The 17,520-nt window shown below is 42.4% G+C and overlaps 1 protein-coding gene and 1 long non-coding RNA gene across 2 annotated transcripts in view; both read left to right on the top strand.

The window, feature by feature from the left end:
- Nucleotides 1-1,445, top strand: part of LOC116396551 (uncharacterized) — a 10,903-nt gene extending 9,458 nt beyond the window's left edge. Inside the window, exons 3-4 of the long non-coding RNA XR_004213608.1 lie at nt 1,221-1,302; nt 1,378-1,445. This is a non-coding gene — a long non-coding RNA (uncharacterized LOC116396551). The remainder of the gene's footprint in view (nt 1-1,220; nt 1,303-1,377) is intronic.
- Nucleotides 1,446-6,679: 5,234 nt separating this feature from the next.
- Nucleotides 6,680-10,114, top strand: LOC116396512 (NLR family CARD domain-containing protein 3-like). The gene is given in 6 exon segments (XM_031871150.1): nt 6,680-6,684; nt 7,149-7,227; nt 7,383-7,599; nt 7,754-9,530; nt 9,628-9,801; nt 9,901-10,114. Coding segments are annotated over 6 exon segments (2,466 nt in total).
- Nucleotides 10,115-17,520: the final 7,406 nt, after the last annotated feature.

Genomic DNA, 17,520 nt, shown 5'->3' with positions numbered 1-17,520 from the left:
CCCCCCCCCCCCCCCCCCCCCCCCCCCCCCCCCCACCATACTTTACAACACTGTGTTCGCTGTGGAGACCTTCAAGTTTCTGGGATCCACAATCTCCCAGGACCTGAAGTGGGCCCCCAACATCAACACCATCAGGAAAAAGGCCCAGCAGAGGTTGTACTTCCTGCTCCAGCTCAGGAAGTTCAACCTGTCTCAGGAGCTGGTGATCCTGTTCTACTCCACCATCATCCAGTCTGTTCTCTGCTGTTCTATCACTGTGTGGTTTGGATCAGCCACCAAACAGGACAGGAACAGACTACAATGGATTGTCAGGTCTGCAGAGAGGATCATTGGTTTCAGCCTGCCCCCCATCCTGGACTTGTTCACCTCCAGAGTCAGGAAACGGGCTGGAAAGATCACTGCAGACCCTTCACACCCTGGACACAAGCTGTTCCAACTCCTCCCCTCTGGTAGGCGCTACAGAGCTCTGTACGCCAAAACCAACAGACACAGGAACAGCTTCTTTCCACTGGCCGTCACTCTGATGAACAATTAATAAGTTATACTGCGCTATTACCACCACTTGCACTATCATCTCAATTCATGCCATTGTCTATAGGTTTATGTTCCCATGTATGTATATATATATATATATATATATATATATATATATATATATATATATATATATATATATACACTTTTTCTTTTGAATATATATTTATACTTATATTGTATATAGCTGTTAAATGTTTATACCTACATCCGTTCTACTTTTTTGCTGCCCTTTTTTATTCTTTATATATATTTTTTCTTGTTTATTGTAAATTTGTGTTTGTACATTGTATGTATGTGTACACATACATGGCCAATAAAGCTGATTCTGATTCTGATTTTGGATTATTGGACTAGCTGCTTCATGCTCTGACTGGATGTAGTAGACGTGGAAACAGAGGAACATTTCAAACGTTGAAGAGCTTTTCAAAGTCAGTCAAATATAAGTGAAAAGTGATGTCATCCCCAAAGAAAGGCCAATAAAAAGCCACATGAAGAGTCTTCCTCTAGACTTCAAACAAGCCAATAGACTAAAGAGCATTGTGAACGTCATTTCTTAGAGAGGACTCTGCAGCTCAAAGTGACAACAACATGGAAACTGTCTTTAGTGTCTTTAGTATTGAGGTGAATGAGCTGTGTGTGTTTGTCATGATGAAGAGAAATAATGTTGATGTGTTTGTGTGAAGGTGTGGACTCTGCTATGAATCAGTGTGAGGACAGAGAGGAGGGAGTCCCTCCCTCTAAAACCAGCCACACCAAAGCTCAGAGGTGAGATGACCATCTCTACCTGTCCATGACTCAAAGTCTTTCATTCACTGACTCTGTTTCTACACATGTGACCAGGATCCATCAGGGACCACACTGTCCTGGACCTGAACCTGGACCTGGACCTGAACCTAGACCTGAATCTGAACCTGGACCCAGCTGTGTGTCCATGAAGAGTGACCGGTCGTTTTATATCCTTTAAAGATGGACACCACTCTGTTGATCAAAGGTGAGGATTTCAAACTGATGATGATGATGACGATGATGATGACGACGATGATGATGGTGGTAATGATGATGATGATGATGATGATGATGATGATGATGAAGTCAGAAGGTCACTCAGGTAAAACTCTTTTACACCACATGGTTCCTCTCTTCAGCCTGATTGGACAGCATTACTCTTCAACCATCATGGTCACCTCACTGCATCACTTCCTGTCTTTGCTGTACTGAATACAGCTTCAACATCAACATTGAAACATTTCTACATGAAACATTAATTTCATACTAAATGTCTCCTAAAACTCAGAATACAAATATACTGACTACAGTAGGTTTATTACATCACTGAATGTATCTGGTGTTTCTATCAGGAGGAAGCTGGAACAACCTGGACCTAAACCTGGACCTGAACCTGAATCTGAACCTGGACCCAGCTGTGTGTCCATGAAGAGTGACCGGTCTATCGGTCGTTTTATATCCTTTAAAGATGGACACCACTCTGTTGATCAAAGGTGAGGATTTCAAACTGATGATGATGATGATGACGATGATGATGGTGGTGATGATGATGATGGTGGTGGTGGTGGTGGTGGTGATGATGATGATGATGATGATGATGATGAAGTCAGAAGGTCACTCAGGTAAAACTCTTTTACACCACATGGTTCCTCTCTTCATCCTGATTGGACAGCATTACTCTTCAACCATCATGGTCACCTCACTGCATCAATTCCTATCTTTGCTGCACTGAATACAGCTTCAACATTGAAACATTTCTACATGAAACATTGATTTCATTCTAAACGTCTCCTAAAACTACCAGAATACAAATACACTGAGTACAGTAGGTTTATTACATCACTGAATGTGTCTGGTGTTTCTATCAGGAGGAAGCTGGAACAACCTGGACCTGGACCTAAACGCAAACGTAAAAGTAAACCTGGACCTGGACCTAAACGAAAATGTAAACCTGAACCTGGACCTGAACCTGATCCCAGCTGTGTGTCCATGAAGAGTGACGGGTCTATAGCTATCTCCCAATTCAGGGTCTGCATCCTTCGGAGGCTGCATTCGTAGACCGGTTGCGTCACAGCGCTGCGACTAGGCTGTCCCATTTTGCATGTTTGTTGAAGACTCCTTCGAATGCAGCCGACGAATGCGGCCTTCAGACCCCAGATTCGGAGGACACATCTGATGGATCCTTCGCGGCCCACCATATCCCAAGATGCATTGCGTGCCGGTGAAGATTTTATTTGAACCAACATGGCGGCGATTGATGCGAGAGCTGGAGAAGCAGCAGGATTCACTTTATAAGTATTGGGTTTCAACTCACTCGAATGTCACCGATACTAATTGTAGATGACTATCGGCAATTTTCCTTTAGTCACCGAGAGGCTAAGTGGGGGAGATTTAAACTTGCGGACGCGTTGGCTGTAACGTTAAATGATTTCTGGAATCCAGTGGATGAGTTTGGAGTGTTTATTTTGTGGGCAACAAATAAACGTTGATTCCAGATAACCTACAATTATAACTCAAAAAAGGACAGTATTAATGTGAATAACGTGAAAAATAACGTGAAATAACGGTCAACAAAAAATAAGGCTCCCTCTCTCACCCCCTCTCCTTCCAATCCTTTCCTAGTCTAACTCAACTGACGGCTGATAACCCCATTGTGGCTATCCCCAGCACCACGTGACTCAATCACCGGAAGAGCACCGGAAGTGACAAAAAAGGGCATACAAAACGACACAGGCCACACCTGGCTCCTACACTAATGTTAAAGCAAAATAAGACATCTTACAACATCACATGTGTGCTAAAGTGATCCGTTAAGTTACGTGACGTTCATAGCTTACAAGCTAACTAACGTTAGCCGCTGCGCTATTAGCAGCAGCTCGGCTGCCTGCATCCGACCGTAGTTAAGCCTTAAAGTAACTTTTAATAACTTCACTTTCAAACCTCAGAGGTTGAATAATATCTTACTGAGATTGTGATGATTTTACAGATGATTTATACTTGATATCATGTACATAAACGGACCAACGTGAGCTCAGGTAGACAGGTTGTGAACCTGAAATAGTGCTTTAAGTCCGGTAACGTTTCAAACTTTGAGATTAATTACACGAATACACTGAATTTGAGTATTTTGCTGATTCTGTTGTTGTTTTGTTACAGGGAGCCAGGAGCTGAGGAGAGAACGATGGACAAACATTCAGCAACCATGGCTTGAATTAAGACATTAGTCCATTTGTAATATCTCCGTTTGACCATGTATTAAGGTTACAGTTACAGAACAAGTGTTTGCAAACACTTATTAAGTCTTCAGAAGAGATTTAAAGAGGAAACTGAATTTTCCGGCCTGAGATTACCAGGAAGAGAGTTACACAGCTGTGGGGCCCGTATAGCAAAGGCCCGTTAGTACGGTGTGGTGTAGAAACTATATAATAGTACGAGTGAGTGTTATAATACTGAAATAAGGAAATGTGAGGAAAGAAAGTTTGTTTTTGGAGTATTTATTCTCTGTGCAGATAAGGTTCAATCATCCCACTGAGCGCCTGTGTGCAGTCTGAGGGATGAAGAGCCCCGTGTGCAGGTTTCTACATCTTATAAAGGACCAGTGCACAAGGGTGGGGGGTAGGATAAGTCCTCACTAACACATCTGTTTCTGTTCCTAACCCAAACATTCTGTGGTTAACTGTCTGCACCCCCATTCAGTTACTTCCTCTCATGGAAGCAGAGCAGACATCCCACATACGGTCCTGTTATACATTGAAGCACACACTAAGTCACATATATGGTGTTGTTAGTGAGGAAGGCACACAAGCTAAGTCACAGTAGAAAAGTACGAGCACAGGAAAGATTATCACAAAGGCTCTGCCTGAAGATCTCAGGCAGCAGCTCATAAGGAATCATCAGATCAGATAAAAGAAGGAGCCACGTCGTTCAAGGCTTTAAAGACAAGCTGTAAAATCTTCAAATCAATTCCAGAACTCACAGGTAAAAAGTGAAGGGCAGAAGGATTGGTGTGATGTGCTCACTTCTCTTCTCTAGTCTTTGAATGTTTCTCCTGATGATACCAGATTAAAGTGCATCGCAGTAGACGAGTCTGGAGTAGATGAAAGCATGAATGACTCTCTCCAGGTCAAAGGTCAAAGGAATGACCTGATTCTGCTTCGCTGTCTCAATTGAGCAAAGCAGATCTGCCCAACTTTGGTCACCTGAGCATCAAAAGTCAAGTCAGAGTCAAAAAGAACACCCAGGTTGAAGGCTTCATGCTGAACGTTATTAGATAAAGCTCCCAGACTGGAGGAGAGATCATTAATGCAGAAACGGGCCAGCAGGGGTCATTATAACTACAAGACAGGACATGGTACATGAAATAGTGCTGGAGCCAGGCTTAATGGGATGTAAAACTGAGTGTCATCTGCGTAGCAATGAAACTCTGTATTGTGTCGACATATGATGAGTCCTAGTGGTAACATGTACATGGTAAACAGGAGGGGACCCAATATAGACCCCTGAGGGACCCCACAGAAGAGAGGAGGCCTCTCCAAGCATTACAGAAAAGGACCAGTTCAACAGATAAGACATCAACCAATCCAGCTCCACATCACTGATGCCAACAGAGTTTCTTTAGACGACGGATTAAGACATTCTGGTCCACTGTGTCAAAGGCTGAGCTGAGGTCAAGAATAATTCAAATGAGTACAGGCAGAAGGTCTTATGTGACCTTGACCTGAGAAGTTTTAGTGATGTGAAGAGAGTGAAAGCCAGACTGAAGATTCTCAAAGATTTCATTGTTATTCATGAAAGGAATCAATGGAGTGGAAACAGTCTTTTCTAAAATCTTTGATAAAAACGACAGCTTACAGATAAGTCAAAAAAGACTTAAACCTGAGGGATGTAAATGGGGCTTCTTTAAAAAGTGGTAAACAGCAGCATGTTTAGAATTAGAGAGGAGATACCAGTTGACATGGAGCAGTTAATAACGACTAAAACATCCGGACCAACTGTCTAAATACAGCTTTTAAACATGAAGTGAATTCAGTCTCAGAGGCAAGTGGATGGTTTTAAAGTGTAACAGTGGTTCAAAGGTTGACAGAGAGATTTCATTTCACTAAAGTGGGTTAATGGTGAAGATAAACAGGAGTCAACATCAGGCTCAACAAGGTCAGTATTAAAATGCTGCAGAATCTCCAGGATTTTATTTTGAAATAATTTATAAACTCCTCACATCTCTCTGGTGTTGAATCAACTGGTTGACTAAGAGCAGAGTTTATGGTTTGAAAGAGGATTGTGACTCTGCTAAGTGATCAGATTGTAGAAATATGAGTTCTTTGCTTCTTTAATCATTTGCTGATCGGTCGACATTAGATGTTTTAGATATGCAACGGACCCACTGAGTTTATCCTGTTTCCACTTTGGTTCTGCCTTCCTGCATTGTCTCTTTAAGTTCCTCACATCTTCATTAAACCATGAGAGAGAAGAAGGATTCAACTACTTACATCTGAATGGAGCTCTGGAATCTAAAATGTTTGTGCAGGAACTGTGAGACGTACCAAGGAGCTCCTCTGTGGAGATGCCAAGTTGTTCATTGGTACTAAAAGTTGTGCGTGATTCAGTGAAAGCAGAAGTTTTGGGGGTGGGAGTGAAGCATTGTGGGGGTTTGTGATCAGGAGAGAGGAGTGGAACCTGGAAAAGCAATGCCTGTGATCACTTAGATTCACATAATCCACACAGAAACCAACCCAGAGCACAAGGTCTAAGGTGAGTCCTCTGTCATGCCTCGGTTGATTCACAAATTGTCTCAAATTAAAAGAATCTAAGAGTTTGCTAAAGTCAGAGGTAAACGAGGAAGAGGAGCAGCAAACATGGATATGAAAATCACCAAGAATAAGAACTCTGTCATATTGTTCCATAGTGAAAGATCAACAGTAAGATTAGTGGGTCTGTAAATACAACTAAGATATTCAAAGGAGGAGAAGCAGCCGATCCAGAGAGAGGAACGACTGAGAACATTTCTGTGAATGACTGCGTGACTCAATAAGAGGTGTGCATTCCTCAGAGCTAGTCCAAGATCCTGTGACCATAAAAAGGTCAACATTGTCGTGATAAAATCCTGGCAAGTCAAAGACTTCTTGGCAAAGGATCCAACATGAAGTAGATAGAACTGAGCTGTTTCCACAGAGGGCCAGGATGCTGGACAGGGTTTTGCTGCTGAAACCACCTGTTAAAGCTAAAAGCAATGAAATCAATAAAATGATGGGTCTGTTTTTCTGTTCCCTTCCTATTAGGATGCAGCCCGTTGTATTTAAAAAGGTCCCACTTGGTCCAGAAAGAATCAAAGTGACTAATAAAACCCAGTCCAGTGGCAGCAGCTAAAAAGACGGCTGAAACGCTCACATCTTTTGGTCATAGTGGTAGTTGGTCCACCTTCTTCTCAGGCTTTCAATGGTGGCGACTTGTCACGACTGTCACTATATCAAAGCAGAGAGAAGAATCTGTTTAGCATCTGGTTTTCATTGTGATGAATCATGACAGAACACAACATCTTTAACTAATTGTTGTATTTGTGTTAATGGGACAAACACAATGTGAGCTGATTCTTCATGAATCCTCCACAGAGAGGACCAGGAGAGCTCAGAGGTTCCCAGAGGTGAGTCTGCCCAGCAATATCAAACACACCTGGACTCCATATTTATGGTCTGTACATGTACAACTACTTTTACATCTATTGTGTTCACAATCATCTCCATGCTGCACTTTGTAGACCAGTGGATTGTCAGTCTGTCCAACATAGATCTGATGTTTGGTTCCATGGTTTTAGTTTGTGTCATTCATAGAATATTCTGTTCCAGCTGCTGGAGGAGAACATCGTCACTTTTGTGAAGAAGATCCAGAAGGTGGTGAGTTCAGATTACCCAGAATGCTTAGAGAGTCAGAGGGAGGATGAGGAGGTGTTGGATGGTGAGGATGAAGAGCAGAGGAGGAGCAGCAGAGAGGCATTTGTGAAGATCACACTGCACTTCCTGAGGAGAATGAAGCAGGAGGAGCTGGGTGACTGTCTGCAGAGCAGTAAGAGGATTTCTCTAAAGATTCAACATGCTGGATAAATGGGACGTTTACTGAAGTCTCAAGAGATGGACCAACATGTATTCAGATATGTTGACATATTTGTCTAATAATTTATTCATTGATGTTCTTTGTTTTTATTCAGGAAGTCTTTCAGAACTTCCTGCTGCAGTTTGTCAACGTGAACTCAAATGTAACCTGAAGAAGAAGTTCCAGTGTGTGTTTGAGGGGATCGCCAAAGCAGGAAACCCAACCCTTCTGAATCAGATCTACACAGAGCTCTACATCACAGAGGGAGGGACTGCAGTGGTCAATGCTGAACATGAGGTCAGACACATTGAAACAGCATCCAGGAAACCACACAGACCAGAAACAACCATCAGACAAGAAGACCTCTTTAAAGCCTCACCTGGAAGAGAGGAACCAATCAGAACAGTGATGACAAAGGGAGTGGTTGGCATTGGGAAAACAGTTTTAACACAGAAGTTCACTCTGGACTGGGCTGAAGACAAAGACCACCAGGACATACAGTTCACATTTCCATTCACTTTCAGAGAGCTGAATGTGCTGAAAGAGAAACAGCACAGCTTGGTGGAACTTGTTCATCACTTCTTCGGTGAAACCAAAGAAGCAGGAATCTGCAGGTTTGAAGAGTTCCTGGTTCTGTTCATCTTTGACGGTCTGGATGAGTGTCGACTTCCTCTGGACTTCCACAACAATGAGATCCTGACTGATGTTACAGAGTCCACCTCAGTGGATGTGCTGCTGACAAACCTTTTCGGGAGGAAACTGTTTCCCTCTGCTCGCCTCTGGATAACCACACGACCTGCAGCAGCCAATCAGATCCCTCAAGAGTGTGTTGGCATGGTGACAGAGGGCAGAGGGTTCAGGAAGAGACTCAGAGATGAGGAGCAGGCCAGCAGGATCATCTCCCACATCAAGACCTCACGAAGCCTCCACATCATGTGCCACATCCCAGTCTTCTGTTGGATCACTGCTACAGTTCTGGAGGATGTGTTGAGGACCAGAGAGGGAGGAGAGCTGCCCAAGACCCTGGCTGAGATGTACATCCACTTCCTGGTGGTTCAGTCCAAAGTGAAGAACGTCAAGTATGATGGAGGAGCTGAGACAGATCGACACTGGAGTCCAGAGAGCAGGAAGATGACTGAGTCTCTGGGAAAACTGGCTTTCGATCAGCTGCAGAAAGGCAACCTGATCTTCTATGAATCCAACCTGACAGAGTGTGGCATCGATATCAGAACAGCCTTAGTGTACTCAGGAGTGTTCACACAGATCTTTAGAGAGGAGAGAGGACTGTACCAGGACAAGGTCTTCTGCTTCGTCCATCTGAGTGTTCAGTAGCTTCTGGCTGCTCTTCATGTCCATCTGACCTTCATCAACTCTGGAGTCAATCTGCTGTCAGAAGAACAAATAACCTCCCGTTGGTCTGAAGTCTCTAGAGACAAACCTGAACAAACACATCTCTACCAGAGTGCTGTGGGCAAGGCCTTACAGAGTCCAAATTGACACCTGGACTTGTTCCTCCGCTTCCTCCTGGGTCTTTCACTGCAGACCAATCAGACTCTCCTAAGAGGTCTGCTGACACAGACAGGAAGTAGCTCACAGACCAATCAGGAAACAGTCCAGTACACCAAGAAGAAGATCAGTGAGAATGTGTCCCCAGAGAAAATCATCAATCTGTTCCACTGTCTGAATGAACTGAATGATGGTTCTCTAGTGGAGGCGATCCAACAGTCCCTGAGTTCAGGACGTCTCTCCACAGATGAACTGTCCCCTGCTCAGTGGTCAGCTCTGGTCTTCATCTTACTGTCATCAGAAAAAGATCTGGACGTGTTGGACCTGAAGAAATACTCTGCTTCAGAGGAGGCTCTTCTGAGGCTGCTGCCAGTGGTCAAAGCCTCCAACAAAGCTCTGTAAGTACAGAGAGAGTTAGATTCATATTTCATACCTTAAATACGCTGCTATCTTTTCTACTTATTGTTTATTTTTTCTTCATCATTGTCTCTTCAGACTGAGTGGCTGTAACCTCTCAGAGAGAAGCTGTGAAGCTCTGTCCTCAGTTCTCAGCTCCCAGTCCTCTAGTCTGAGAGAGATGGACCTGAGTAACAACGACCTGCAGGATTCAGGAGTGAAGCTGCTGTCTGCTGGACTAGAGAGTCCACGTTGTACAGTGGAGACTCTCAGGTGACCCTGTGAATTACTTTTCTTGGACTAAGAAAAAGTTTACACACAAACAGATTGAGTCAGATTATGTGACATGTGTGTTGTTTTATGTTTTTGCAGTCTGTCAGGCTGTCTGATCAAAGAGGAAGGCTGTGCTTCTCTGGCCTCAGCTCTGAGATCCAACCCCTCCCATCTGAGAGTGCTGGACCAGAGCTACAATCATCCAGGAGACTCAGGAGTGAAGCTGCTGTCTGATGGACTGAAGGATCCACACTGCAGACTGGAGACCCTCAGGTATGAAGAGGCCTGCTGCAGCCACAGACAATCAGTCTGATAGAGGAGGTAGAGCTGGAGACTTTTCTCTGTCACACTGTCAGCCTGGTTAATATGACCCTGACACACCAAGCTGACCAAACTACCAGAGACTCATCAAACTGTTTGTGTCCCACATCAGACCATCAATACAGACAGAAGTAGTCAGGGAACAGTAGCCAGGATGAGCCACAACAGGGAGGGAAGGTGATGAAACTGTTGTTTTTCTGAAGCGTCGTCTTGTTTCAACATTAGAAAATAGGACAGTGGTGTATCCTGACACGTTGACGGGCATCATGGTGGGTTCACATGAGTCAACGTCGTCACGCTGCAGGTTTGTGGGCTCATATCAAACAACAGTTGGATGTTTTGATGATTGTGTGTGTTGCCCTTTAGTCCAGACATTATTGTGAAAAGATAAACACAAAGAAACAATCTGTTTAAAGCGTCTTGATGAATCATCACAATAGGATTTTTTTCCTGTTTTAAAGGAGTTCAGCTTTACCTGGTTTTGGTTTGTTTTGCACTGAGAGCCAGTTCCCTGGCTGATAAGAGTCGACTTGTTGAAACTACAGGTGACAGTCGGCCACAGACGCTCAGTGAAGAACCAACAGCTGATTGTGGACATGGTGTGTCAGAGCCCAAAGAGGTTTATTTAGGACTGGACCAAAGTTCTAGGGCAGGGGTATTCAATTAAAATTCCAAAAGGTCCAGATTGAGAAAATCTCCTCGGGCAAAGGTCCGGAACATTACAATAATATCTAATAATAATATATAATATCCTAACAATAATATATAATATCCTGATCTCTCAGTGGTTGTAGATGCAGTTGGAGCAGGTGAGGGGTACCTGAGCTGGTCTGGACTCTGGGGGGTTGAGAGCTCTCTGGGACTTGTGGTGTTGCAGATGGATGTCTGAAAGAGCTGAGCAAGGTCCATGTAATGACCTGAAATGATGTGTTGTCTGAGAGAAGCTGTGAAACATCTTTTACTTTGTGTATAAAACTGAACTTTGTTGTCTTGAAACATTTGTTTGTGTTCAGAAAAACCTCCGAATGTCAAACAAGAGTCTTTCTGGATCAAATTCAGCATCTGTGGAAAAAGAATCACAAGTTGTAAAGAGTTGTTTTGATTTGAACAAACTAAATTCATCCTCTTTGATCATCGTGTAACAAATGAACAAACTTTGAGAAGTGATGCTGAAATCAAAAGAAATCAAAGTTTTGGATGATTCTAGATAATAAAGCACATAAACATCATGTCAAAGCAGAAATGTCCAAATCCATCAGAACACTGTATCAAATGAAGGATTAGTTAAATGCAGCTTCGTTCTTCACGTCGTATTGTTCACTTTGACTTCATTCATCACTGACTGTGTGCTAGTTTGATGAAACTCATAGAAACAAATCAAAAGAGACAAAAGAAGTTTGAACCAAATTACTGATCAAGAACCAATTCAGCTGTTTATTCAATGAAGATATATTATAATTCAGAATGTGTCATGATTTAACTTTTCATTCTTTGGTTTGTATTCTTACTGATCATGTGTTCATTTAATGATGATAATGTTTCAGTGATCTTCATTCATGTATTAATGTGTGAACAGATATGCTTTTATAATCACCAATGGTTAAGATGAGTAAATGAGATCATCTTAATAGCGGACACAGATGCCTTTGGCCTATTCATCATGACACTTACACACACACACACACACACACACACACACACATTCACAACCTCATGTACGCTCATAAAGGGAGCAGTCAATAACCTTGCTGAAGAGTGCTTATATTTGAAAGTTTACTCTGTTATATAATCTTACGCTTGGCAGAAAATGAGTGTAACTTGTCGTTATTGTATCATTTATATTTACTGTGATATGTCTCACATTGATGACGTATTGAAAGCGGTCTTTTCCTTTGTCCGTTTGTCCGTCAGAGAGACCAGAGAGCCCAGAGTCTTTAAACAATAATGAACAGACTCTTATTGGTAAATTCTTCCCACGGGTAGTTAAAAACCAGTGAAGCACCACTACGAGACAAAGAACAACTCTTTTGAGCTAACGTACCCACTCACATCTGAAATGAAGACAGAAAATAAACCTAAGAGCCCAATATCAATAATATAATTTTTCTAAAATTAAGTACTTTATTTTAAAGATGCACTTTTTTGAAAAGCTTTGTTATGTCAGTTATTCTTTAATCCAGCCATTATTTTACTTGAAATGAGAAGAACATTTATTCATGTATTTCTATGTATTATTTATAATCTATCCAGTAAAATTTGAAAACTGAGAATAATAATTGTTAAAATAAAATTGTACTTTATTTATTTGATTTGACAGTTGACTACACAGAGACGTTACTACTACTAGGCTTCTTGAATATATATATATATATATATATATATATATATGGCACTACACAGCACAAGTTAGATATTATTTTAATGTTCCGGACCTATGCACAAGGAGATTTGCTCAATCTGGACCTTTTGGAACTTTAACTGAATACCCCTGCCTTAGAGGAAAGAATGTTGAATTGAACTCACCATACTCCACACAGAGCTCTCCATGGTGCTGAACATGTATGCACTAACAGATATTGAACTATAGATGGAACCAGAATGCCATCTTTGGCATCTAAGCTACAGTGTGTAAACATTAAGACACTGGCAGTGTCTCAAAGAAAAGGCTTTCTGTCAAAAAGGGAACGATGTGAACTGTGAGATTTTAAACCATTGAAAAGCAGCTCGGGTGAACAGAGATAAACGAAGCTCAAGAATCCAAGAGGGACTGAGTCTTTAAAACATTGTGATTAGTTGAGCCTTCATGTTTCTTTACATTATATGGTGAAAACTCTCTAATAGAAAATATTTAGCTCAATTATTTCAAAGGTTTTAGTAGATCCAAAAGAAAGCACATTTCCACCTCTATTAGTGGTTCAAAGTAGAGCGAGACAGGAAGCAGGGGGAGTGATATTAGAAAAGCATTTTTTAGACCTGAGGGTTGCCGGTTTGATCCTGTCTGATGAATCTAGGTGGAATAGAAAGATTAGAGAGTGATTGGCTCAAACCCACCACTCATATGCCCTCAAGCAAGGTATTGATTCCCTTAATGCTCCAGTGGAACAGCTCAGTGTCCAGTAGATGACTGTGGTTGTTTTAAGCAGGCGTGACTGTGTGTACCAGCTTTGCTCAGTGGTTAAAGAAAGGGGCAAAGGGCGCAAAATTCAGACTCTTATCAAAGCTACTTGTGACTGTGTTAGGTTTTAAGACATTTTAGGGAACCAAACTGTGACAATTAACTTTCATGAAGTGAAAATACAAAGATGAAAACAGGACAACACCCAGACCAGACAACGCCGTGGTAGCAATCTGTCAACCAGAAGGTAGCCCCGCCCCTAAAGCATCCCCTGCTTTATGGTCTGTTTGACTCTAAATGGACCATCATTTACTAAACGAACATCATGCTGTATAGAAGAAGACTTGAAACTAGAGATTGAGACCATAAACTCATGTTTACAATGTTTACTGAGGTAATAAATCAAGAGAGAAGTAGAGTCATTTTCTCATAGACTTCTATACAACCAGACCCCACACCCCACTCCTTAGGCTCAGCTGTGGGGAATTCCAGCTGATCATCCCCAGCTGGCTTAAATACCTCGGCGTTTCCCCGGCGCGGCGTCAGTCTGTCCGGTTACCAGTCTGGTCACGTAAGTCTGAAACCGAAACGGATTCAGTGAAGATCATTATCTGTTTATTTTCTGCTCCTTTGCCGCTCAGCGTCGATCCCTGGAAGATCACCTGTGCCTTCTGTTTGCTGTGTCAGACCTCGGGTCTCCACACAGTCGCACCGTCCGGTTCCTCCAGTATTGAGTGCGGTCGAGTTTCCCTCCCGACTCCGGAGGCTATCTGCCCCGGCCTCGGTTGAGCTCCCCTCCCGACTCCGGTGGAGAAAGAGGAGTGACTTTAATTTGCTTGTTTTTTGTTTGTTCATTCTTTGGCTCCTCTTGCACATTAAAATAAAGTCTTGGCTGGAGTAAACCTGCTGTGTGTGCGTGCGTTTGGGTCCACCAAATACACTACCCCATAACAGTATGTTTCCAATGAAGATACAGTGAAGCCACTACCCAGTCAGACCCCAGTTCACTAGCAACATCTCCAAGCAAAATCTGACACATCACCAACTCCTGATGTGCTGAAAGACCTGAGAGATGGTAAAACATCAAAAACATATTGTTACAGGAAGATATTATATCTTGAAGGTATATTATCATTTGAGGTCACGAACCCTCTAGGAGCTGGCAGAATGAAACACGTGATTTTAGCTGTGTATATGACAATGGCTGACATCACAGCAGACAACAGGTCTTTCATTGATTCAATGCAGTTTTTCCTGTTGTGCAGTCAAGAGGAATTCAAATTTCTTTGTCCATGAAAAGGTATATTCTGCTGCAGTTGGTGACTAAAAAGAAATGGAAGAAACTGTAATTCATGGTGACGGGAACGTTGTGAATTCTATAACTTGGGACAATCTATGGTCACGCTGCATTGGTTCAGTTTAAGCTCTTTCATAATATGGGGTGTAATGAACAATGCAGCCTGTGAGGGGTGCTAGCATGGCTTCAGCCTTTCATGTTGCTAACACACAGCATACAAGCTGCTTGCAGGGAGGGAAGAGAACAGCTGTTTTTTTAGAGTTGCTGGTGGCCAGAACATAGCAGTGAGCTGCTGCCCAGCTTATAGGAGTAAAGACGTGTGCAGAAGAAAAGAATCTCAGAAAGTTAATCTGGCACAGTATTCAGAATATAACAAACTTGTAATGGGAAACCTTTAGTACAAATGACCCATATTACAGACAGGCCCCAGGAGTCTGCAGGAGAAAAGGTCTCTCTCATTCACGCTGCTTGATTATGAACACTGCCCGGGGATATTGCTGAACTTCAGATAATCGTGGTCGACCGGAGCCTTTGGCTTTGATAGCCTCAACAAACTCACCTCAGAGCTGTGTCCCCCAACACACCTCTGCTCCTCTCAGCACTGCACTGAGGAGGCCCTTAATACACTACACCATGTATGAAGAAGAGCAGTGAACCAGCAGGGACACACACACACACAAAGACACACACGTGCACGCACACACACACAAGTACATGTACACACAAAGACACACACGTGCACACACACACACACACACACCATGTGTACCCCTACAATATACTATTGACAGCATTTTATTGTCAGTCAATATTCAGGTTCCCCAGATTGGGGCCCAACCAGGGCCAACATGAGGCCAGAATATCCACTTGGACAAAATATAAATCAAAAACTTCTAGGTTAATAACTATGACATTCATGAAAATCCTGAATGCTCAAGTTTTACCCTCGGCACCTAAGATACCGTGTGATATTTTTGCATTCATTCATGCTCTCCAGAAGATCGACCCTTTTATTTATTGATTTAATTACAGACAATCTAGAACTGTATTACTAGTTTTAGCTCCACTACTGCTGAGGACTTAAAAGCATTGATGATATTGATAATAATTGAAAAATGAATCAATACTGCTGAACTAAGTAAACTAATGTTAACTCTGTTTTCCCTTTTAAACGAGTTAGGATTCCACACCTATCTTGTTTGATCTGCCTGCACAGTCAGACAAACATACACAAACGGACTTGCAATTTTATATCTCCCAGCCATAGATTGTACAGTCTGCATTATGTACAATGGGATGAGCATTTTTTATTGCTATATGAACTTGGTCTTGGACTGAATTTTCCCCAATCTTTGTTTTTTAATTGGACAATTTAACAGTTATTTAAATGCCGTTAAACCAACAATCTGTTCTTTACACCAGCTGTCTTGTCATGTCTTTGTTCATCACTTCCTCTTTGGCAGAGTGTATTGGAATGTGTGTGGCCAGCAGGGGGCAGGAGGTCTCCAGTTTGCAGTTGATTGTGTGTGTGTGTGTGTGTGTGTGTGTGTGTGTGTGTGTGTGTGTGTGTGTGTGCTTGCGTGTGCTTGCATGTGCAGCCCACAACGGGACTTCATCAGTTAATTAGTTTTTCTCCCTTATTTTGACTTAGTCTGCCCATTGGGGATCTCTCTCTGTCTCTATCTATCACTCTCTCTCTCTCTCTCTCTCTCTCTCTCTCTCTCTCTCTCTCTATCACTGTATCGTCTGTATCAGCAAATTATACTGCGGGGAAATCTTTTTTTTCTTTTAAATCCCCCACCTCACTCCGCTCTTTCTCTCTCACTCTTTGGCTCTTTTTTGTTCTTCACTCCTTGAATCTCTCTTTTTCTCTCGCTCTTCCCTTATCCGTCTCTCCCCCCATAAGCCTATTCCCCTTGAAGTGTGCTGGTTATGGATGCTCAAGTTGTCGGCCTGAGACCAAGAGATTATTAGGAGGATGATTAAAGAAACTCTCATTTCCTCCGTGGCTGCAGAGAAAACTTTGCCAGCAGACAGATTCAAATCCTTTTCGTTTCCTTAACACGTCTGTTGGCACAACCAGACTACAGGGCAGGCTGTCTTATCAATGTAGCATTAAAAGCACTGGCTGTTCTCTCCTAGCATGAAGAATTCTAATAGGAAGTGAAAGACGGCAAAAGGAACAGAAGACAAAGGGAGAATTTGGTTGTGCTTATGGTGGCATCCCAGCATGTTTTATCTACACTGACATTTTGAAACCATGTAACACGACAGAGTCTGTAGCCATGCTAGCAGCTCTGCAAGGCATGCTTTGAGCTAAATGCTAACATCAGCATGCTAACATGCTCTAAATGGAGATGCATGCCAATGTGAACTCACAGAAATTTGTGAAATAATCATAAACACTTAACAGTGGTGGTAACTGAACACTACATGTCGCCACCACGGAAAAAAAAGTAGGCACCAAAACCACTTGATTGGGTTTAGAAAAGAAATAAATCATGGTTTGGCTGAAAATCAGTAGTTTGTTATGTAAATAGAGCTGTATTTGACATTCAATATCTAGAGGAGTAATGTCTATCTGAACAGAGAATGATGTATCTCTCTCTGTGTGTGTTGTAATCAGAGCCTCTCCTCTCTTTGTTCACATAAACGGACGGCCACAGATTCACCAAAGTTGAACGTCTGTACCAAATTTCATGGCAATGTATGGCAAAATTCTGTAGTTGTATAGACATTTCAATCGGGGATCACCAAAGTCAGTAGTGTTCATCCTGTGGGGACCATGAATGTCTGTACGAAATGTCATCCATTCAATAATTGTTTTGATAGTTTAGCCTGGACGAAAGTGGTGGACCGGTCGACCAACTCTGCCATCTCAATAACGAGAATATGAATAGGATTCAAGGATTCAATATTGAACAATTCAGCGTAAACTCAGATTCAGTTCGTCAACAAGGTCTTTCATGTCCAAAACTCTCACTTT

This window comes from Anarrhichthys ocellatus, unplaced genomic scaffold (assembly GCF_004355925.1).
Source record: "Anarrhichthys ocellatus isolate YVR2014 unplaced genomic scaffold, GSC_Weel_1.0 scaffold56, whole genome shotgun sequence".
NCBI lineage: Eukaryota > Metazoa > Chordata > Actinopteri > Perciformes > Anarhichadidae > Anarrhichthys > Anarrhichthys ocellatus.
The sequence above is the reverse complement of the archived record's forward strand: the minus strand, read 5'-3'. Positions and strand labels throughout refer to the sequence as shown.